At 38.6% G+C, this 23,218-nt stretch overlaps 1 protein-coding gene across 3 annotated transcripts in view; it reads right to left on the bottom strand.

The window, feature by feature from the left end:
* Nucleotides 1-23,218, bottom strand: part of DCAF5 (DDB1 and CUL4 associated factor 5) — a 67,197-nt gene that overhangs the window by 14,988 nt on the left and 28,991 nt on the right. For all 3 annotated transcript variants that reach the window (XM_071427135.1, XM_071427136.1, XM_071427137.1), the window contains exons 6-7: nucleotides 18,020-18,233; nucleotides 2,682-2,748 (exon numbers count right to left, since the gene is read on the bottom strand). In XM_071427135.1, the coding sequence (XP_071283236.1) occupies nucleotides 2,682-2,748; nucleotides 18,020-18,233 (281 nt within the window). The remainder of the gene's footprint in view (nucleotides 1-2,681; nucleotides 2,749-18,019; nucleotides 18,234-23,218) is intronic.

The following is a 23,218-nucleotide window of genomic DNA, read 5'->3' on the forward strand; positions in this document are numbered from 1 at the left end:
TATGGGAAAGATTTAAAGCAACCTACTGGAAGGACACTTCTAAACTATGACTATCTGAAAAAAAACCCCACAGAATTTGTTCTATTCTCCTGGCAAAATACCAGTACAGGCAAACACATTTCTCCAACTTCAAATATGTTTGCAAGTGACTGGTATGTTCCTTCACACCTTTCTTCATCTTTTGTTCACTAATGTTGCTAACCATTGGATAATCAGTACTTGGTGTACCTATAACAAAATAATTTCAGAGCTGTTGTTGAGGATGCAGCTGTTAAAAAAGATATAGAAGCTTAAAAAAAAACTTCCCTATTTTCAAAAAATTGATACAATTTAAGGGAGTTGTATCATAAATATTTATAGCAACACAATGTCCGAGTTCAACCGGAAGGCAGAAATCAGTTAGAGAGATATTTTTATTTAAAATACCAACCAACAGTACAGGACATTACATCATCCTGTCTAGCTTGCACACTATTTTAAGTGAAAGACCACATTCCACTCTCTCAGATCACAAACCCAAAGGCACTCTTATTTTAGCTAGAGCATAAGAACAAGGAGTTTTCCACCGAAGCAAACGTTTTCCTAAGTCTCTACAGCCCTATGGCAAGACTATTTCTCCAAGGAGGAAGCACAGCAACATCTCTGGCAATTATTCTGAACAGCAGGATAAGATTTAAGAAAGGGCATTTCATCACATTCAAAATGGGCACAACCCTTCAAGAAGAGCTGAATGAAGAAAAGCAAAGCTTCAATAAGGCTATCACAGGTGATCTGGATGCCCAGTTAGTTATTTCCACAGAATCAGACCTCTGGGTCTAACAAAACCAAGCTTGTGAGTTTTGCTAAAATATTTCAAAAAGAGAACTGCTCAAGTTACAAGACATGAAGACATACACATTACTACTCCTGGATCTTCTGATTCGTTAGGCAACCACTGAGGGCAATTGATATTAAGTAATTAATTTTGTAACTGAAATGTTGCAAGTGTACTAACACCCTTCCTGAAGTTACAAGAACCAGAGACAAGAAACCTGACAAAAACAGATATGACATTGTTGTGTGGTAAATCACAAATTAAATTGTAAATTTGTTTGATCAAAATGTATCTCCTATTTGTAAATAGCAACTATTTTTGCAAGCATATATCTTTTTACAGAGGGGCATCCTTAACAACTACTCTAAAACAGATTATTTTACTTAGTAATTATTTTGCTTACAGGTGCAACAAATACTAGCTATCATCCTTGTGCAAAAGCCCCAGATAAAAAGTTAGTTAAGTGCAGATGCCTGGGAAAAAAGTTTTCAAGAGCATCACAGCCATATAAACAGAAAATCTCAAATCCAGATTTTACAAAGGAAGTCAGGACAGTGTGGTGATATATGCAGAAAATATAATTCTACAGTCCACACAATAAAACTTACAAATAAATAACTAATTTTAATGTATGTAATCTTTGTTTTAACTAAGGCAAAAAATCCATAAGTAGTAGTAAATCAGTGTCAAATGTACAAGAAAATCACACAAATAAAAAGAAAAGCAGGGAGATATCTCTATAAACTCTATGCAAAGATAGAAGGCCAAGCTACTGGCATTTAGCAGGACCATCTTCAGGGTTTGTGGACTGCAACATGAAATGTTGATTAACTAAGCAAAAACCCCTAAATTAGAATGTCATTTTCCTCAAACCCCTGCCATTAACTGAAGGCTATTCATCCTCTCAGCTGTGGATTACACAGCTGTTAATAACAACCTTTGAAAATGAAACAAAATATTTTCATCTTACCTCTAACATAGCTTGTAATTTTCTCTCACTATTGTTAAAGTGTCTGAGACCACAGGATAGCCTTCAGTTGTTCTTAATATCACTAAAATGTACAGTTTCAAGAGCCAGAGCCACTAAAAATGAAAACACTAGTGCAGTTTTGAAAGTCTTGACTCTTTCAATTAAAACTTAACACCCTTCTAGAAGTGCAGTGATCTGTTTCAACAGAAGAGAGATGCTGATGTTGTATGGCTTAGAATGTCATATTGCCAAACCCTACACCTTAGCAGACCACATCAAATGAGACACTGACCAACAGTGGCATTCACAATGGGATTGTTACACTGCCCCCAGACTGCTGGCTTTCCTTTAACATCCTTCTTCTGTATTTCCATACAGAGCTGTGCTACTGCTGTTTGCTTACCATGTCTGCCCCAGCAGGGGAATGGGTCAGGAATGGGTCAGAACTTAGTCAAAAGTGGCCCTTTCCACCAGCTGATAGTGCTCCTCCACCCAGAAAGTAAAAAAGCATAATTCCTCTGCATTAGAAATCAGTGGGAAGATTTTGGTATAAGAGGAATGAGAGGGGAAAAGAGGTCAATGCAGTGGAGCTGTAAGGAGCACCTTGTGAACCCAGCACCATTTTATGCTGCAAGCTTTATTATGGGAGGAATGATCATTACATGAGAAGGGGAAAAAAATAGAAAATCATTATGAGAAAACATTCAAATGGCATTGACCTCTGTTATCCAGACATTGGATCAGGCATTTGTAAACTCTCCCTATCCAGCTTTCCTCAGAGTTGCTCTAGATTCACAATGTGAGAACAGCAATTATTTTGAAATACCAGTTTAGTATTTGTCAGACACCTGCCCCCCCCACTCTTCCTTCCCCATTTAAAACAACATCAACACTTACCTGCTTCTGGATCTGGAGGAATCCTCCACATATACAAATTGAAGTCATCAGAGCCCGAAAGGATATACTGTTAAGAACAAAAATAAAAGCAGTTTATCAAAGTATCACCTGAATGATGCTATTTTACAATTGATCTACTTCCTCCAAACCAAAAATGAGCAAAAAAGAATAATTTGCATAATTCTTTGCACCTCATTGATCAGTTTACATTTAAATGGGGATGAAGTACCAGCACAAAAATGTTGCCTGCATAAATGGACCAAAATTGAAAAGCATACTTCATATATCTAATATCTACTGCCCAAAGTATATGTTTGCTTTGCTAAATGCTATGAATTTTGGTTGGCTTTAATATAAGCATGTCTATGTCCAGATCATACTCTCTATTTTTCAACCTGTAACTCTGGTCTTTTTTTGATGTTGAAGCCTTTGATAGCCTTTTTCCTCATCTCCCGAACTACCAACGAAAACTCCATCAAACACCTACCTAAGAAAAGAGCTGCCATGTCCATTACACACAGGCATGTCTATTACTCATTAATCCAGACATGTCTACCAAGACCATCAAAACTCAGTCACTAAGAATAATCTTGAACACCAAACAAAAAACAAAGCTAAACATTCACTGTCAGCAAGTCTCAAGTGGTTTAAAGCCGTGGCCCTCCGCCCCATTTATCACACTATTTATTTTTTTCCTGGTCATAGTTACTCTGAAGAGATGGGAGGCTGCCCTTTTTCAGCAGTACACAAATGATTAACAATGTCTTTATTGTGCAGAACTTCAGGCAATATGCAATTTAAAGTAGCTTAATATACTACAAGCAGGCACTGGAATGACAGGTGACATTTGACGTGGCAAAAAGCTTACGCCTCTCAGCTCTGAGAGGCCACAAACTGTGCCTTATCTCCAAATACTTACTCTCCCATAAATGAGAGGGAGTACAGTTTATTTCTCTCCCAAATTAGAGATTAAATGACACACAGTGGAACCAATGGCAGATTCCAATTCCAATTATACTGGTGTAGACAGTGTAAATAAAACTCTATTTCTCCACTAATGTTAGGCTGCAGTTTAATCAATACAGCCAAGAAGCTGGGTTTTTCATTTTATTATTATTAGGTAAGGGGAAAGGGAGAAAAATAAAGAAATAGACCCAGTTTGTCCCTTTTCTAACCTTTGATGGGAGACAAATTCTGTTTTGCTTGGCTCAAATATAACTGGTTTCTGCCTTTCATTCTCCAGGGAAACATAAAATCATCAGGCAAAGTAACACCAAGCAGTGAAGAGACAAGTTCTGGAATAACACAGGACTCAGAAGCAAATAAACACAAAATATACACTACCACAGAAAAAATGGCTATCAATTTGTTTGCAATTTGTTTGCATATTCTGTTTGCAATGCTAATTACATTAGTGCATTGTTTGGATGTTTCCTATCACAAAAATGCAATAACGAACCACTAAAATCCTTTCTCTGGTTTCCTGCTATCATAATCCAACCATTCTTTTTCCCCTCATCTTTAAGAGTGCAGGATGTGAGTAAGCACTTATGAATGCAATTCTGCTCGTTTTCTGACAGGTAAGAAGCACTGATCAAACAAAAGCTCCTTTAAAAGCTTGTGCACACTAGTTCAGAATCACTCATAAACCCATACTTTCCAAGCCAGAAAGTTATTTCTACAAGCCAAGATGTTCAAACACTTAGGCAATTTACCTTCCAAGCTGACCTGACAGTGCCAGGAATATGTGCTTCCCCTTTCATTTGACTGCTCATAAAATGTTAGCCCACAGCAGGCTGAGCTGCTGTGCCAAAACTCCAAGGATTAGGGTTTATATAGGAAACATCCCAGCAATTAGAAAGAAAGCCCCTCTAATATGTTTTGTTAAAGAAATGCTACATGGAAAAAAAAGTCTCATTTGTATAGAAATGTTGCCAATTGTTACTATTTATTACAAATTGTGTTGTTGAAGCAGCAACTAATTTACCAAGGACACATGACTAAAAAGACTTGCAATTAAAACACCTGGAAAAGTCAGTATCTTGAATTTATGACCACATCTTTTTTTTTCTTCTTCTTTCCCCACATATCATAAACTAACAATGACAGGGCCCCAAAGTGACAGATTTCAGCTATCCTGCATGAGGCACACAGGACGGAAAAAACATGTTATGTACATGGCAGGAATGGAGTGTCTGTGAGACCCTTCAAACCTGCTTCCAAAATTATTTGCAGAGGAACACTCTTTATGTCCCATAAGACTCAATGACCAATTGTGCAGGAAATGTCACGTGTCACTGCTCTCAGAAAGCAATATACTTGATGCACTGTCAAGGGCGTAAACAGGAGGACAAGTGATTGTTTGGCATTTTTGAGGCCACACCTGGGGTATTGTGTCTGGCTTGGGTCCCCCAGTACAGGAGTGATATTAACAAATTGGACAGAGAGCGGACAAGAGGGCTGCTGCAGCTGAAGGCCTGTGCCCTGCAGGGAAAACGTAAGAGAACTGTTTTTGTTTAGCCAGGAGAAAGGGAAGGGACAGAGTGGACCTCAACAGTTTCCTATTCTTCAAAGGAATACTGAGCAGCCAGGGGCAGACTCTCCTCAGAGGCATGCAGCAGTGGATACTCAGCAATCAACAGTCACAAGTCACAGCAAGGGAAATTCCAGCTGAGCACAAAGGAACAGCAAGTTCAGGAGCATAACAAACACTGCAACTCAGCCCCAGAGAGATGGTGGAATCTCCACACTTGCAAATCCAAAATTTACCCGAACAATTCCCTGAGCAATCGGATCTGAGAAGCAACTAAAGTCAGGTGATCTCCAGAGCTCTCTTCTGACTGTTTTTTTTCAAAGATTGCCAAAATAAAAAGGGAAATAATTGTCTTGGTGGACTAGGCTTGGGCTTTGGGTTACAGGGGGGAGAGGAAGGAGGAGATGAGAAATGAACAGTGTCAGGAAAACACCTGCCTGAAACCTTTACACTCCATCATGAAAGTACTAACGGCAAGACAGGCCACAGTGACGGGATCTGCAGCTCAGCACATGGACTTGCATAAATTAAAGTGATCACAATCTGGGGAACTTAAAGGAAGAAATTGATGAAGCACCTTAAAATGGTTTACAGAATCATAGAAGGGATGAGGCTGGAAGGGACCTTTGGAAGTCATCTGGTCCAGTCTACCTGTTCAGGCAGGGCCACCTAGAAGCTGACTTGCCAGGACTCATGCATCTCAAGATGACAGGCCTTTGAAGTATGGACATGCCCTCCTGCCCAGTGAAGGTGCAGCCATGGCAGCAGGGAAATGCATTCCCCACAGAGGTGAAATCAGCTTGACAAGTGAAGAGATTGCATTGTTTGAGAGCTCTGTTTATGTCATGAGGGGCAGCAGACATCGCTGCATGGAAGCTGCGCACGTGTGTATAGAGAACCAGACCTACAGCGCAGATGAAAGGAGCGCTCTGGCATCCTTCAACCAGGAGGAGAGGAGGAAACAAGAGAATTAAATCCTTGCAAGCTTTCGAGAGATGGTCTACAGAAAGACTAAAGGCAAAGAGGAAAAATAATGCTTCATTTGCGCTGTACACCATAGCTTGCACTACATGGCAGCTAACCCAGTCCAGTTGTGAATTAAAAAAAGCTGCAGGTGCTGCAGCACCTTTCACCCACAGGCCTTCAGGAGTGGATTTATTTGTGTTGAGGAAACAGATTTATTTTCATCAGATTTTCTTGGATGGTTTGTTTACCACCTACAACGGAATCCCTGTATAGAGAAAGGCTACAAGGCAGGAACAGGCAGGGAAGATTAGACATGTCAGTGCTCTGCGCTCACTTTGAATCAGACAAGCCAAAGGATCCCATGGGATGGTTTTGTTACCTAATGCCAATAAGTATGATTTTTTAAATTCCATTTATTTTTATTAATTATAGGATCATGTAGCTTGGGAAAAACCTTTAACAAGCTACTAGCACCAGTAGGAAAAATGAAAGAAATTCTGAATTCCTGTTTTAAGATCCAGGACTGTCCACTTCATTATTTTTCCACAAGTTTTTTAGATTTAGGTTTTTCCCCAAAACAGTTGAGTTTGGTTCGTGATTCAAACCAGACGTAAATATTTTGTAAAAGAGTCTGTAATTTAATATGGATGGGCTTCAGTTACTTTAGAGCAAGCCGATTGCCACTGAGGTACAAAGCAACAGGGATAGGAGGGTCTGATCTTCAGTCCACTGAAACACATGGTGAAGAGCTAAGTGCCTTGCTTCTTTTTCTCCTGTGTTATACACAGGCATCAGTGCAGTGGGGTGCAGTGATTGGAACCCTTGGATGTACACAGGTGGTAACAAGGATGTATCTTTCAATTTATTTGAAATGTTTTTGTTAATGGAAGTGTTCTAGATTAAACCCTCATTTTAACTCCTGTAGTATTTTACTTTGGTCTGTTTCAGCAGTATTACATGGCTTGAATTAACCTCTGTGCTTGGAGGCCTTGCTTATCTGGTGGTTATCTTTGATTCAACTGCGTATTTACAACATTTCTCCCAGAATTTTTTTTTCTCAAATGTTTTTGAAAACAAAATGGTTTTGAGAGGTGGGTTGTTTGTTTTTTGCTCTCCTTACTTTTTTTTGTTCCTCTAAGTCTAGCAGCAGAGATGTCTTGTATATTTGTATCAAGAATTAAAGTCCTAAAATAACTTCAAAAAAAAAGGGGGGGGGCTTTCCTTTACAATTCTTCTACCTGTCTATGACAGTAAAGTACTCTGGAGTGAATTAAGAGAAAGCAAATAGGAATGAATTAAACATCTGCAATGCAATTATGTCCAGCCACAGAACAAGCTCATCTCGGGATCTGAGCTGAAAAACTACTTATGGCTTTAATCTTGACACAAAACAGCCATTAGTAAATGCCAAAAACATTAACTGATAAAGTCATGTACACAAGTTTCATGTTGTAAGCAATGTGCTATGAGTAGTGAACTTTTAATATAAAATTAAATTTCATTTTGATGGTTAGGTCTGCCAATAATCACCAGAAATCGATCATATTCCACAAAATATCCAAGTATTTTGTATCTGCCATTACACTGCCACCACTGTAGCAGCTAGCATTGGTTTCTGCTCTCTTTCCCTGTAAGGATACCTTTGGGGTACGTGTTTTCCTGCTGTTCTCACAACATAGGATTGAATTCCCAAATGCATTTGTCTTTTCCTGTAAGACTAGGTGATATGGTCTGAAAAGTAGAAAGCAGTTTTTCTGGTCAAGACTAAGAGATTGCCAGAAGAACCTCATGACTGCAGCCATTGCAAGAACAATGTGCACATGAAGCTTCAAGGGTGAACACCCAAGCTGCCAAAGTCACAAACTGCATGACATTTGGAGAACAATCCTCAATTCCAATTAGTACTCTCTGCACAAGACAATCAGAACCTAAAGCCTCTAGAGAGCACAGCTGGACTGATGTTACTGGGACATTTACAGGACCATTTGTGAAAAGTTTTCTTTGATATATTCATTACTAATATAACAATAAACCAATATTTCACTGCACTAGTTCACAGCTGTAGAATAAGAATTAAGAAAACTAAGAAGTCAGTCCCTATTACTAGAAAAAGAAATAATTACTATTAAGTTCACCAAACTCTAGTTAATAAGGCTCAAATCCTGAGAGAATGGAGTAGACTTCTTAAAATGAAGGAACAGAAAGGAAAACAAAAAGAAGGGCTTGAGGAAGGGTAGATGAAAGAATGTCATCCTGCATATGGTTAGGCTCCACTTTAATTGTGAACAAGGATTTTTGGTCCAGAGGGGATAGATCTCTAGCAGAGTACCTTCTATTCAGTCACTTGAAGAACAAAAGCCCAGATAATCAAATCACAGAGGCAAGCCAGGGGGAGGCAAAAATGTGCATTCACAGAGACAACTAAATAGCTCAGACATCAAGCACTGTCCTCCTTCCACCCTCCCCCCTAAAGACAGACTCAAGCTGAACATAACCTCAAGAACCACTGCAGTGCTGACTTAGGAATCAAACCAGACCCTGCACCGGGAGCTCAGATGTCTGGGGGGAACAGACCAATATTAAACCCACTTGATTCATTGTCTGCCCTTTTGCTGCTGTATCTGACCAGGACTTCAGAAATCAACATTTACAATATTCATGCAACCACAAGATTAGACAGAAAAAATGCTTGCTGTTAATACTGGAATTTTTTTTTTCAAGGAGAGAGTCAGCTTCTATGCCTAGCTGTTAGCAACTATGACAGGAAAAGGCTTCCAGATGACTATGAGCTGCTGATTCAGAAGTTTGCCTTAGAAGGAAGAAAACTCTCAGGCATGGTTAGAGTCTGCTCCTGGGAGAAAACACCAATTCAATCTGGGTTTCAAGTACACATAAAATGCTTAAAATGAAGCACCATCAGGAATCTGAAAGAATTACATTGGACTAGCACTCCCCACTCATTCCACTGTAACTCTTCTCATTTTCTCTCTCCCTAAGGAAATTACAGCAGTTGATATAAATAAATGAAGATCTAATCTGCTTCTGTAGTCTAGTAACAGTAGCATTAGCATTGCATTTTGCAGAGTACTACCACTCTAGGGAATTTATTTTTTGTTCATAGCACTGCCAGTTTGAAAGCTTTCAAAATCCCACAAGCTACATTTCCTCAGTGCTAGTAAATATGGATTATTTCAATAAAATGTTATCTAAATTGCATCTTATTTCAGTCTCCAATATCCACACTTTCTGCTCCCATAAAATATCATATTGCTTATGACCTATATCAGATTTTCGAGCTTTTGGCCCTAGATAAAGGACTAACAGACATGGATAATTTTTTCAAGTCTCTTGAATGGCCCTCCTAATGTAGGGGAGAACAAGAAGAATATAGGAGCCTGTCTTAAATGCACAAATCAAAAAGCACTATCACCATCTAATTATATACATGTTATATATATATGCATGCACAAACAACAGATAAAGGCACAGAAATTATAACCATTTTAAAAGCAAGTACTGCTAAGTTACTAGCAGGAAAATGCTTGTCAGATTTGAATTTCATGCTGCTGTTTACAGCTTTGAAAGAGACTAAACTTCTTAAATCTCAATTCCCACTCACTTGGGCATGTCTGCCCTTTCTTCAGAGGGGCCAATGAAACTTGGTGCAGAAAAGATAAGAGCAGACAGAATTTTTCTCCGTGTTTTAGTGAGCTGCCCCTTGGTTTCCTCAAGTAGTGCAAAACCCACATGCTGGGAGAGAAGCACAGAGGCACCCAAATTTGAAACAGTTAGGCTGGTGCTTTGCATATGTCCTTTAAGAGACAGGATGTATAGACCCTTTATTTTACCTGTAACATAACATAATTAATTAGTCGGGTGTATACTTTTGGTTCTTTTCCTAAGATAACAAATAAAGAATCTGGTTTGGGACAGTCTGCTAGGCTCAAGTCTTAATTCCTCGAGACTCCCACATCACTTCTGTGGTGGAATATACACTGATAAGTATTGAGGAAAACACAGTTTGACATGAAGCATCACTGAAGTCTGAAAAACATTGTTTGTCCAAAATAGACTGGAATTCACAGCAATCAGCTGTGGAAAAGGAATCCATTTACATGAAGAATATAAAAACTATGTATTTATCCAAGGAGGAAAGGGTGTATTTATCCAAGGAGAAAAGGGTTCCTAAGTAAACAGGGCTTATGCCATTTTGTTCTTTGTGACAGCTCTCTGTCTCCAAGAACTTCTAAGGCCAACAGCCAGTTTCAAATTTAATAAAGAAGCTGAAGTTTCTGGAATTATGGACTTTACAGAAATATTCTTTTACAAAAGGGCAGCGGTCACACAGACAGGAGAGAGATACCCTGTAAGTAGCCACTGAAAACTAAGCAGTATCATAGACACACCCCACTAACTAAACATCAGGAAACCCCAAAGGGTTGAACCAAACAAAATCCCCGAGTGAACATGACAATCTGCTTCTCATGGAGCTATTTCAAGGGGGATAAGCAAGCTACAAACAAAAAGAAGCAAAGCATAAGAAAGCTGCCCTCATAGACACATGTATATCTGTGTGTGATTTTTATGTGTGTATATATAAATGTATGTGCAAAAAAACCACAACCATGAACACCAGTCTTGTTATATGTTACATTTTGTATGAGAGGTATTTGACAGAACACAAACAAAATTTTTTTAGAGCTGATTCTAGACCTTTTGTGGTGTCAAGACTGCTCTACACATCTTATGAAAAAAAAGCTTCCCCTGCTATTTTTCCATTTTAAAAAATGACTGACAATTTACAATTTGATCCTAATTTCATGTTGTCTGCATTTTCTGCAGGTAGAAAACCCACAGGTTTACTTTCAATTCATTTTTATTGTTAGAGTATCTACTAACCAGATAGGAAACAAGGTAGGGACACAACTATGGAGGAGGAAAAAACATTTTCCTATTCCAAAAGAATCAAGAAAGAAATAAGCAAGAAAACAACAGGGCAAAACAATTAAGGACAACAGTCAATTAGTCAGGTATTTCCATTTCTTTGCGATCCCTGATCTGTCAAAGCTGGTACTTTATGTTGATGAATCTAGGTGTTGATAAATCTAGGTTTTTAGTATAGAATTCCCACTGAGGACAGCTTGAAAGACTGCTGTAATCATCACTGGCTGACTTCCCCAGCAGGTCTGTTCCCACCCACATGTCTTCTGCTAACATTGGAACCCCTAACAGCAGTGGTCTGATTCAGTAGCTGCAGCAGTAAAACCTCATACAAATTGTCATGAGTCATTCAATATAGTATTGCCATTTCTGTATTTCAGCCAGATCCTGTAGGGTCAGATGGGTGCCAGCAGAGCGCAGGGGAAGTACAGGATGTCTCCTGAAGGGCACACTGCCTTGTTGGTACCTCAAACTGCAGCCCCAGCCAGAGTGGCTGCCTCCTTGTAGCAGCTCTCATTGTCACCAACTAGAGATTCTTCTCTCCACAGCAGTTAACCAGGAGATGACAAAATAATGAGCAGTCACCTGTGCAAGCCACTAACCTCTTATTCCCTTCTTTCAAAGAAAAAACCTAAAGTAAGAGGAGACATAACTGTGAAAGCTCTCTCTGAGATGTGTTTTGGAGAACTTATAGCTAAGAAAATAATTTGCCTACAAAGTATCTACACACACAACCTTTTATCTTCTACTTGATAATAAATTCTGGGGCACAAATTACAGTTCGGTTTTTGCTTTTTTTTTCAATACTTAACAAATTCAAAGAAGGCTCACAACACTGTTAAAACAGACATCTTTTTTCACAACAGCCGGGACAGCCTGTACTCTTTACATACTACCCTGTACTCCTTGAGACTGCTTTTCAAGAGGCTGAGACTGGCACAAAACAGAGCTTAAAAGTTTTCCATCTCAGCCTGAGAATCAAACAGGTGAGTCCAAAAGGCTTTTTAACAACAGAAGCTTTGTTCCTCAGTAAGAGGCATGCCTATCTCATGAACTGGAAAAAGTAAAGCAGTGAGACACAGCAGACTGGAGAAATACAAATTGCTTCTAGTACATAAATTTCAAAGCCAAAAATTTGCATTCTCACTCCCTAAATCCCTACTCTTAGAAGCAGCCAGCTCTGTGTGGGACAGTTTCAAATGCTTGCAGAGGCATCATTGAGAATAATCCATCAACATTTTTAGAGCTGCCTTTTTGTAATGCAGAAAGGCCAAAAGAGGAATTTTATTAATTAACAAAAGCAACTTAAAAATCCTTACTGAGTATTTCTATGGCAGGAAAAATACTTCTATTACATTACAAAGAAATCAACAAGTTTATCTGAGCATATGAGAAATGCTACTAACTACAGATCTCCCATGATGTACTATGAGGAACACAAAGCCTGCAAAATTCAGTCTCCTGAGTCTTGAGTTCTACTTCACCAGAATTTAATTTCAATATGGGTCCTTTTGGGCTTATGTATTGCTATGCAGATGTCTAAAATCCTCCCCTTAGGGCTTATAGGAACTCAGAAAAGAGAGACAGGAAATGGGGTTGGCAGGATGCACCAGGAATGGGGGAAGAGGCAATCAGAAAAAGAATGGTTAAAGAAAACTCATAGCTCCTGCTGTTGAGATCTTGACTCCAAAGAGGCATTTTCAGTATGACCCTCCCAATGTCAATTACCAAAAAAATGGGGGAAAATGAATAAGCAATTTCACTGCTAGATAAATCTCATGCATGGACTTTATATGTATGTATTACGCATATAGATAGAATTTAAACTGCTATTTAGATAAAGCAAACACCAAAATACAGTGTCATCAGTAATTCTTGGAAGAAACCAAATTTAAGACCAAGTAAGACATCAATTTTCTTTTTACCCAAGCACAGCAACATATTTGCACACTGAATGCTTTTCATATATTAAGAAATGCTGACTGCAATAAGCTACTATTCATTAGGAAGTCTTCCATGCACAGGAAACTTAAAATGTATTCTCTAAAAGAATAATTGCATTTCTTCTTGCTAGTTCTTAAACCTAGACATTGATAAGCATTACTTCCTGAGATAAATGACCTTCAAATTAAATGACACAAAGAACACCACTTAAGAAAAGTTCTCTTTCTTTATAAAGGCAATATACAACCATGCAAGACCCCCAGCATCTGTACTGCTAACCTTGTTTTTGGAAGAGTTGCATTCATGTAATAATTCTGTCCTGCAAAAAGCTGGCTTGTCCCTAACCAGGGCTATTCAGAACACAAATTTCAGCATAATGACGACTGTAACTTTATAGGGAGTTGGAGCAGCCTTGCAGTACCATGAGCAGTGCATTCCTGAAACTCTCCTTTACCAGTGTAATGTCAACAGAAAAGGCTGAGTGGTGATGTAATGTCTGAGGGCATGCCAGAGTCAAGACGCTTTTTGTTTGATTCACAGGGTACAAGTTATTTCTCCCCACCCCCGCCTTTTTAAAACAGGCAATATGCAGTTGATTTTACAGCCACAAGCCTTATAGAGCCTCACATTATCTACACAGGGAGAAACAGGAATGAACCGATAGCATTCATCATTGTGACACAGGCAACAATTCTTGAGCAAGAAAACCTTTTGGACTATTTTAGTTTGGAGAGTGGTAGTGTTTTGTGGTTTCTTTCTGGGCCTTTTTTTTGCTGTTGCCCATCACTATAGCCCTGAGGCTCCTACACTTAAATACACATTTGGTTGGGTACCTAAAGTCCTGCAATACTTTCTATATCCTCAGATATAAGATAGTTTCTATACCAGTCTAGCAACTAAAAATCCTTAGTATTTGATCAATATTTCCAAAATTCTAAGGCTGACAAGAAGAATAGAAACTCACCCAGCACTGTGACATGACTAGACAGTCTCACACATTTAATATTTGTATATAATTAAACACTTGTGCATACTAAAGTCAGTGGGACTTAAGTGTATAAATAAACTGTTTTTAAAATTGTGGACCTGGATGCCCAGAAGAATGGATAAATTATGTTCTCACACAAATCTCTATAGCCAACAAAGGCAGTGGGAAGCTGAGAGTCATGCTTGATCCATCCGGCCTATCTTACCCTTCCTCTCTTTCACAGCTGTATGATTGAAGTGAGCTCCTGGATAATGCAAACACCACATCATTTTGAACCTGTTTATGACTCAACATCAGAGCTCTTCCTCAAAAAGTAGAAAAATTGGTGTCATGTGAATAGGTCATTACACCAATGACAAAGACGAAAGAAAAAATTCTGAGAGGAGCACACAAAGGTAAGTTTAAATGGGTGCAAATAAAATATGAGCTAAACAATGCCTCTCAAGCTTTGATAGTTGCAAGAAACAAGAAAAGCATGATGTGGCATTTCTAGGAAAATTGCTCATATATATATATATATATACAGACACACACATACTGCTCATTGACTTTGAAATCAGGCTCACAAGGACTAGGACAATAACGCTTTTGGAGGCAAACAATAGTTGGCAAGGTCACAAAGAGAAAAAAAGCTGTTCCTCCTCTAAGATCCCCATCACTTAGCTTGTGCTGCAACCCACAATACCTGCAACAACTCAAAATCACATAAGCATTTCAGAATGTATTCTTAAAAAAGAAGAAAACAAAAACATTGTAGTTAACAAGTGAGGCTTTCTGCATTTGGTACCTTAAAGCATTAATGATATATCATTCTTTGCTAAGAGGTTTCAATCTACTTGCATCTCAGATGCTCCAGTAAAAGGAGGTGGTATACAGATCACTGCACACCTGCTGGTAGCAGGCTTCCCTCTAGGGTGACACATCAGGAGCTCTGGCTCCAAGTCCTTTTGAGTACCTATCACCATCTGTGAGCACTAAAAAAACAATACTGAGAAAATATTAGAAAATCTAACCCCCTTCAACAGACAAACCAATCAAACTGTTCCCCAACTAGTAGTCTGTGTTTTGTTTCTGCAAAGAAATGTCATCATTTTAATACACATACCTTGTCCAAGTAAGAACACTTCTGGTCATTTCGAGAACTTAAGCATTTGGCTTCTTAAGATATAAAGGCAATCTCCAAGAAAACTCTTAAGTTGTGTGCTTGCAGCTCAGAATCTGCTCATTTCTGCCATATCAGAATGCAATCCATTTGGAACAGGGTGTTATTTACCTTTACTGTAGATTTTCACCACTGTATCAAAACAAATTTCCAAAGGCAACCCAAAACTAGCAGTTACAGGGTTTTAAACCCTGATGGCCAAAATTTACAAGAAAACTTCCTGTGAGCAAACAGTTTGCTATGTACAAACTTCAGAGGAAGATTAGCAAAGGCTACAGTTCTGTGAAGAGCTGAGTCTTACAGAGCTGAAAGGCCATCTCTCCATCTCCCATCTATCTTCTGATCCCTATATCACATCCAAATGCTTGTCAGAACTCTGAGTGTCAGTACAAGTCATTAACCCAGGAAAATAAGTAAATGCTGCTGCCAAGTAAGGAAGTGGTATCAGTGAAAGGTCTTGCATTACCTCTGCTGGACAAGGCCTCCCCCTTTCAGCAGTTCACTTTTTTCCCAATGCAATTGCATTCTAAACAGTGATGAGTTAAGGAGAATCCTTTCTTATCAGAGTTAAAATATAGTATAGAAATGCAACTTTATGAGAGGAATTACCTGTGCAGACAACACATAATAGTTTTTGAACACAGGAGACTCCATTTTTAATTTACTGTGCTCTGTAAGAAAGGCACAACCTAACTATTTAAGAAAGCTTAAAACAGAAAAAAATATCAAGTTGGCAGTTTAATAAAGATGAAAAGAAGAATCGAAGACAAAATCAGAGGTTCAATGTGAAAAAATTGCTAAAGAAGCCTTCCTACCACAAGTGCCACTCACAATTGGAAAGCAACTTGCTAACCCACAAGTCCCTTCAAATGAGCCTTAGCCCACACAAAATTTTGATCCTGAGGAAATACAAGCAAGGTATTCTGTAAAGCTTACTTTGCATGGATCTCAAATGAGAGACATTCTTTGTAAATGCTAAGAACAGCAATATTAAAAGGGTGAGGCAACTGGAGCCAGATTAAACTGGATACAGAACTATTTGTTCTTTTGATGAATTCTGATTTGCAGGGGTGAAGACTTGCATACATTATACAAAAGCATACTCATTGTATAGAAGGGTGAAACTCAAAAAAATTATTATTTTGTTCACCTTGTCTATCTTAAAGTAGGTTCCAACTCTAATCTTCTTTTCTAGATATACCTGCAACTGCAATTGGGTTCCCTGCAAAAGGCAGTCCCTATAAAGGCTATCCCTAGTGTTGACAGTCTTAGCCACTGAATTTGAACATTACTGGACAGTTTCAGACAGAGTTGGAGCATGTGTTGGCATTTTCTGAATTCATTATCATTTTTCCTTCCAGTTAGAAGATGGGTATGAGCTTGTATCTAAATGTCAAATTCCACATCTCTCTAACATTCCATAGAAAAGTTCATCTTCTCTATTAGCTTCATATAGTTTTACGAGAGACTATAATAGTCTTTTGCTGATTTCCAACTCATTAGCAGCATTACCTGCTGCTATTTATCTGAACAGAAGGTCTGTCAAGCCACAAGAATATAAAGGTTTTTTTAAATGCAGGCTCCTGAAGTATCGCATCAGCCTGATACAAAACAGACATACTCCTCCTCTTAAAATAACACCATACTCATCAGAAAATGCCTTAGAAAGCAGAGCAGCATATACTAAGACTTTTCTCTACATCTTTAGTAACAAATGAGAAGCCAAATTATGTGTCAGAGTGTACACATAATTTAAGCTCTACACTGAGTTCCAGAGGAGAAAAGTGTATTATCTTTAGGCTGACTAAATAATGGACCACAAATTGTCAGTAGTTTTTTTCTTAACCAACACTTGTGTTTTTCCAATGCTTTAAAGTAAGCCACTCAATTATTTTAAATGAGTTTCATTATCACATTTTCACATCTTGTCAAAAAATATTCAGAACTAAGGAACACTGCTCAAATTCAGTGACATGAATGTACTTCCTTCTTGCAATCTGAAAGAAGCTCAACTCTGCCTCCTGCAGCAGCAGCAATAGAATTAGTGATCAAGTTCTGACCGCAGGAATTTTGCTGATGACAGTTAAGAAATTTTCAGATCATAGTTTGATACTATCATAGCTTGAAAATACATATTTTTTCCTTAAACAGTGCTTGTGATTATTAAATACAGCTGTCCAAAGACAATACCTGGCTCTAGAATCATATGAACTTCTGTTAGCCACTTTATGTGTGACCTATTTCTTTGTGATCAGTAGTAGGGACAGAGTCCTGCCTCAGTGAAGTAATGGACTATTTCTTTCTAACCACCTGTCATCATCACTTACACATCAGTGACTACAAAGTCCTATTCTACCTGATCTAGTAGTCAAGTATTAAAAGAGAAACTTAATTTGAAATAAGAATTAATAACTCTATAAATACACAATATTTACATTTTGTGGAATTGCCTGTACGCCACTCTGTAACAAAACTGAAATGTAAGGAAGATGCTTCCTTATCATATGTAGATGAGTAGATAACATTGTATTAATTGGACCTAAAAAACCAGCAAATATTTTCTTCTGCATGTAATCTTCCAAGTAAGTATTAGATCACATCAAACAACAGGTAAAACTTCTCATGTGGTCTGGTATATGTTTTCCTTCTTTCAGAGCCCACATTGCAAAACAGTTCTGAATAAGCCTGTACGTGTCCCGCTTCCTGCATTATCTGCTGAATCAGAAAGAAGCCACCCTCACAACGGTGTTCCCAAACAGTCATGGAAACTCTGGAGACTCAGGGCAGCATTGCTTGCTTATTACCTGATCCCGATCACCTGCAAAGCAGCAGCTCTTCATGGTGCAGGAGTTGAAGTAGCCCTGGTTGTCGAACTGGAAGACGGGCAGGCGGCAGTGGATGTCGTAGAGCACGGGGGGCAGGCGCCGCCGCAGCGCCAGCAGCTGCGTGCCGTTGCTGTTGAACCGGACGCTCATGGCGCTCTGAAGGGAAAGGTTCCCACCGTAGCGGAGCAGGGAACTGCGAAAAGACAGGTGGGACTATGTGAGATGGGCTGCACATGCCAACTCAACTACTGATGAGACACAACTCTCTTTAATCTTACTGAGGCTTTTCAAACACACAAGCCCAGAAAACTATAATCTCATTTAGTTTCTTCTTTCAATTCCTGAAAAATCTTAATATGAAACCTGAATGACAAGCTATCAAAATGCTATGTTTAAAAAGTCTTCAGAAGAGAGAAGTTAAAGACTGTGAGTAGCTTTGTTAATAAAAAATACATTAGCAAAGTTGGACAGAGCACTTTGCCTTAAAAAGGCTGTCGTTTTACTTTTGTTAGCCGGTTCTTGAACCAAGCAGTCTTTTCCCTTGCTCTGGCAGCAGATGACATTTTCTCCAAATGTAGACAGGATGGCCATTCTCTCTCTCCTGCTTCTATTTATATCTCTACAGGGTATCAGAGGATGTTTAAACTCCCCAATCAGTTCCAGATGTCTTAAATAAAAGGACATCTTACTAAGATGTTATTGCAAGAAATGCTAAAATAAGTTACTTAGCTAATCTTGAACTAGCTTAATCTAAAAATACTGCCAAGTAGGCAAGACAATTATGTTATCACATGACATTATTACCTAAAACTCTCATGTGGCAGGATTAGCTGGTTTCCTTGTCCCATATAAGGCTGTATATTCAGAGCTGGAGTATTTGTATCCATTCTTATTGACATACACAAAACAAAACCAAAGGTTCACAAGTCTCCAGACTGTCTTTAAAAAAGTAATAAATATGGAATTTGTTCCATAAAGCAACCTACAGTTAATCAAAGCACACCTTAAATGCAACTTTTACAGATTTTCTGTTCTTTTCAAGGACTTCATTCAATCTGTGTACTTGAAATGATTGCGTATATGGAAAGCGAGCCAAAGATGGAAGACATTTCATCATCTCTTTTTTTGTTCAGTGATCACTTCCTAAACAGGACTAGAGCTCAATTTTTTTGTTAACACTTCTGTTTTGAGCAATAGCCATCAAATCTTGTTGAGAGCTGTGACCTTTATGCCCCTTCTGGACCAGAAAGAGCATGCCAGCTCAGAATCTGTGAATTCTAGAGGGAAGTTTATTCATAGATTTAAGTGCATAACACCTTTTGATATAGGCCTTTGCCCCAACAACTGTGAAGACTGAGTCACTCCACATGGATGGGAAGCCACATTCCATGCAGGTCAAAACATGCATCATTGCCTGAGATACTGTGAAGTTAAAAAACCATTGTTCCTAAGCCAGAGTTAAACAAAACCAACATGAAATATAAGATTCTGCATAACAAATGCCCTAGAAATATGCTGCTCTCTCATACACACTCTCTTTGTGCACTGAGCAGTCAAAGCCAGGGTGCCACAAAGACACCAGAAGTCACATTTTCTAAGCCAACTAACTAGTAAGTTCTTAAGGCTGGGCACCAAAACTTCACAACACTTTTATCAGTGTGAACAGTCCTGGTGTCTCATGTTCTCCTCCTCCAAGGCAAAGTTGCCAAGCTTTTATTAATCGTGTTCAAGGTATTTAATTAAAACCAGAGAGAATTTAATAGTAGAAACTGTAAGCTTAGAGACAAGGATTTAGGATTCCTCTCATCAGCCCTTTTTTCTGTTAATTGAGATCAATAAAGTACTCACCTCAAAATACTCAGGCATTAAAAATCAAAAAAAACAAGATAACCAAAACACATATGATATTTTTGCCTCCTCTTTTCTGATAGGTCTTAGCAAGCCATTTCTTTTTCTATGGAATTTTCCACTTTCTTCAAAAAGGACAAATAAGTAAGCTAAAACATTGTAAATCCCCCAAAACCCCAACCCAACCAAGAACGTAACACAAAAAACAGGCAGAAGAAACAATTCCAGATTTTTTTTGGCTATGAAAAGTTAATTTTTAATAAAAAATATGAGTTGTCCAACATGAATAAGAAGGTCATAACAAATATGCACCAACCAGACTTAATGTTTAGGTGCAACCATCACTACATTGAGATTAAGTTTCTCCCCTCATTACCAGTTCTCCCCCTTAATCCAAATCACAGCCCAGAATTCTCTCCTGCCTGCACATGAGTGAGCCTACCAGATGCCCCATCCTTTCAAGTCTTCAAGCAAAGTTTCCATCATTGCTAGTATTATGCCCTGCCTGATATCATTTGAGCTTATATTTTATAGCAATAGGAGTGCAATATTAAACTGGCTTCCATTCTGCTTACAGATGTTTCATTAAGCTCTTACAGCAGTCAAAGGTACCAAAGCAAAACTTGGAATTGAATTCTGTATTGTGCTGCAGTAACTTCAGTGTGACAAAGCTCCAAAATAATGTTTTACTTCAGAGATTAAAGGAAGCAAGAGAGACTAGAACTTCAGAAAAAAATATCCACACATGAAAAGTCTAGAATTACGGAGCTGCACAGTTAATACTTCTCAAAAGATACACAGTTTTGCCTGCCTCAGACCCTCACTCCACACAATTCAGCCACACATGTGATGGAAATACAGTTCCTGCTGCAGTTTTTTTAAACATTTGGCTCAAACAAAAAAAAGGAAAACCAAACAAAAATGAAACCCCCTCACTAACAAAAAAAGCAGTGAGCTAGTTTGGCTGATACAGAAAGAAATACTAAAATAGCTGTTTGCCATTCATTTATAATGTAAGAGCAATGACTTTCCCCATTTGCCCTAATTTTGGCCCCAAAAGCCTGACACTATAACTCCAAGTGCAGCATTTTGTGTTACTAACCACAAGACAGTAGTTTTCTGTTTTCCCCAACCTGCTGTGTCCTGATTGCTTCCTCTCTGCCTCTTTGAAAGGACTTATTAAATTAACTGCACAGTGTTTTCCTTTAAGAAACTGAAAAGAGGCAGCAAGTAGTCAGGTGGGGATGAGGTGAACAAACTGACACAAACCCCCACCAAACATCCACTTTCTGATCCAAACAGAGGAAAAATATTTGCTCACTCTCTCTCTCTCCTCCTAGGACAGAACATCTGAGATATGTTCACAAAAAAGAGGGGGGGATGTGTATGGAGGGAGTGCAGCTCATGGCTCTATCTTGGTGGCAAAGCTGCTCACCTTGTTCTAAACAGAGGACATATAAAGGATTTGAGAAATCTCTTTCTCTGCCTCATACTGCAGGCAGTGCACATGGTGGCAGTACTGAGAACTGAGGAGCCCTAAGACTTCAGTAACTTGCATAATGAAATTTTGGTGATTTTAGAACAATCATGATGATTTTAGGAAAAAAATAATAATCGCCCAAGATGCCTTCTAGAGTATCCATCTCCATCAAAATTGCAGGAAACAAGCAGTCAGCCCTCTCCAAGAAAGAAGCCAGCAGAAGTTATTTTTTACAATACTGATACTCATTAGTACTAAAGAGAATGTCTGAATCAAGGAGCTCTAAAGACCTTTGAATTAATCAGAATGAGAGCTTTTGCACTTTCTTTTTTTGGAGAGTGTGAAGGGGAGAGGAAGAGAAGTGCTGTGTTTAAGCATGTTCCAATGACTATATGCACCAGGGTGTTGTGCTGTACTTTTAGTCAGTGTTACTTTTGGATTTTTTCACAGAGGATTATGTGGGGCAGGGTAGACATGTTTGGATATGTTGCTCATGTTAGAACTGCCACTTCCTGCATGCACTAACAAAGGAGTTTCAGAGGCAACACCTTGTTGCAGTTACTAAAAGTTTACTGATGCAGCACTCCAGAAACAATACTCTCATCTTGAAGACACAGACCACCACAGCTAGTGAGAAATCTGAAGGCAATACTAAAAGAACACTTCTGAACAAGATGAGTGCTCTTTCTGCCAGAGGCATTATTTTTATGAATCCAAAGCCAGACTACTCAGATTTACTCTGCTTCCAAATTTGGCTCACCCAGACAGCTGTGGAATGCTGATGTTGCCTACCAGCTCTGGAAGCAATATAGAGAGACACATGCACTTCTGAGTTTTTTAAAAAGTCATATTGTATGATTAAGAGAAATATTTAGTCCACAGATGGAACATTGCAATCCAAACACACATGCTGGAGCTGGAGGGAGGCTGAGGAGAGAGAATGGACGATTCTATGCAATATGGTCATTTCCGTAGCTGGATATGCAGCACGCAGGCAGCAGGCAAGGGCTGACTAAACACAGCTGAGCCAAACAATGGAAGGCTTTCAATCCACCAGCAGCACCACTAATGTAAATAATTTGGTTAACTGGCAGTTAGTGGAGCAAGGGAAGGAGCAGTATCACTGCATTGCAGTACAGACACTGTCCTTGGGACAGGAGTGTCCTTTAAGAAAAGAAATTGATTAAGCAAGGGAAAAGTGTTGGTATCATTAACTTAGTCTCACTCACTGCTGTTTATGAAAGAATGACCTTAAAAGGAAAGAATGAACTGAATGCTCGTAACTAATACACCATTGCATACAACTGTGTTTGTCAGCAATTCTGTAACCACAAAATTGAGAAACTTCTAACTGTGCAAAAAATAACTGGAATGAAACTTGGCAGACAGAATTTTGGCCTGGAAAACTGCAGAAAAGTTTGGGGGTTTATTTGCAAGAAAATTATTGTGTGTTTAAAAGGACACAATTAACATAGAGTCTGAAGTAAACATTTAAGAGCCAAATTAACCAATAACAGAAAAGTCAGCACAATATTGAGCACAGTCTGCTCAATAATCATGCAGACCTTTTAAAAGTAGATTATAAGTCTCAGAAATCTCAAGACAGTTTCTTTGAAAAACAGATAAATTGTGTCTAAGCGTACATTTCATTATAAGTATTCTAAGTGTTAACAAATGTGAAGGAAGTCCATCTATGTCTGAAGGTATACAAGCCATACTCAAGATTTTATTATTTTTCAGAAACAAGCTAATTTTTCTAAATTCTATCATCACTACTTCTGATTATCTTACTACCTTCACAAGAACTGTCTCCAAGAATCCTTACCAGGAGTAAAGGGTATTTGCTCAGA

Source organism: Agelaius tricolor, unplaced genomic scaffold (genome assembly GCF_023055355.1).
Source record: "Agelaius tricolor isolate 1412-34295 unplaced genomic scaffold, bAgeTri1.0.p SCAF_5, whole genome shotgun sequence".
Classification (NCBI taxonomy): Eukaryota; Metazoa; Chordata; class Aves; order Passeriformes; family Icteridae; genus Agelaius; species Agelaius tricolor.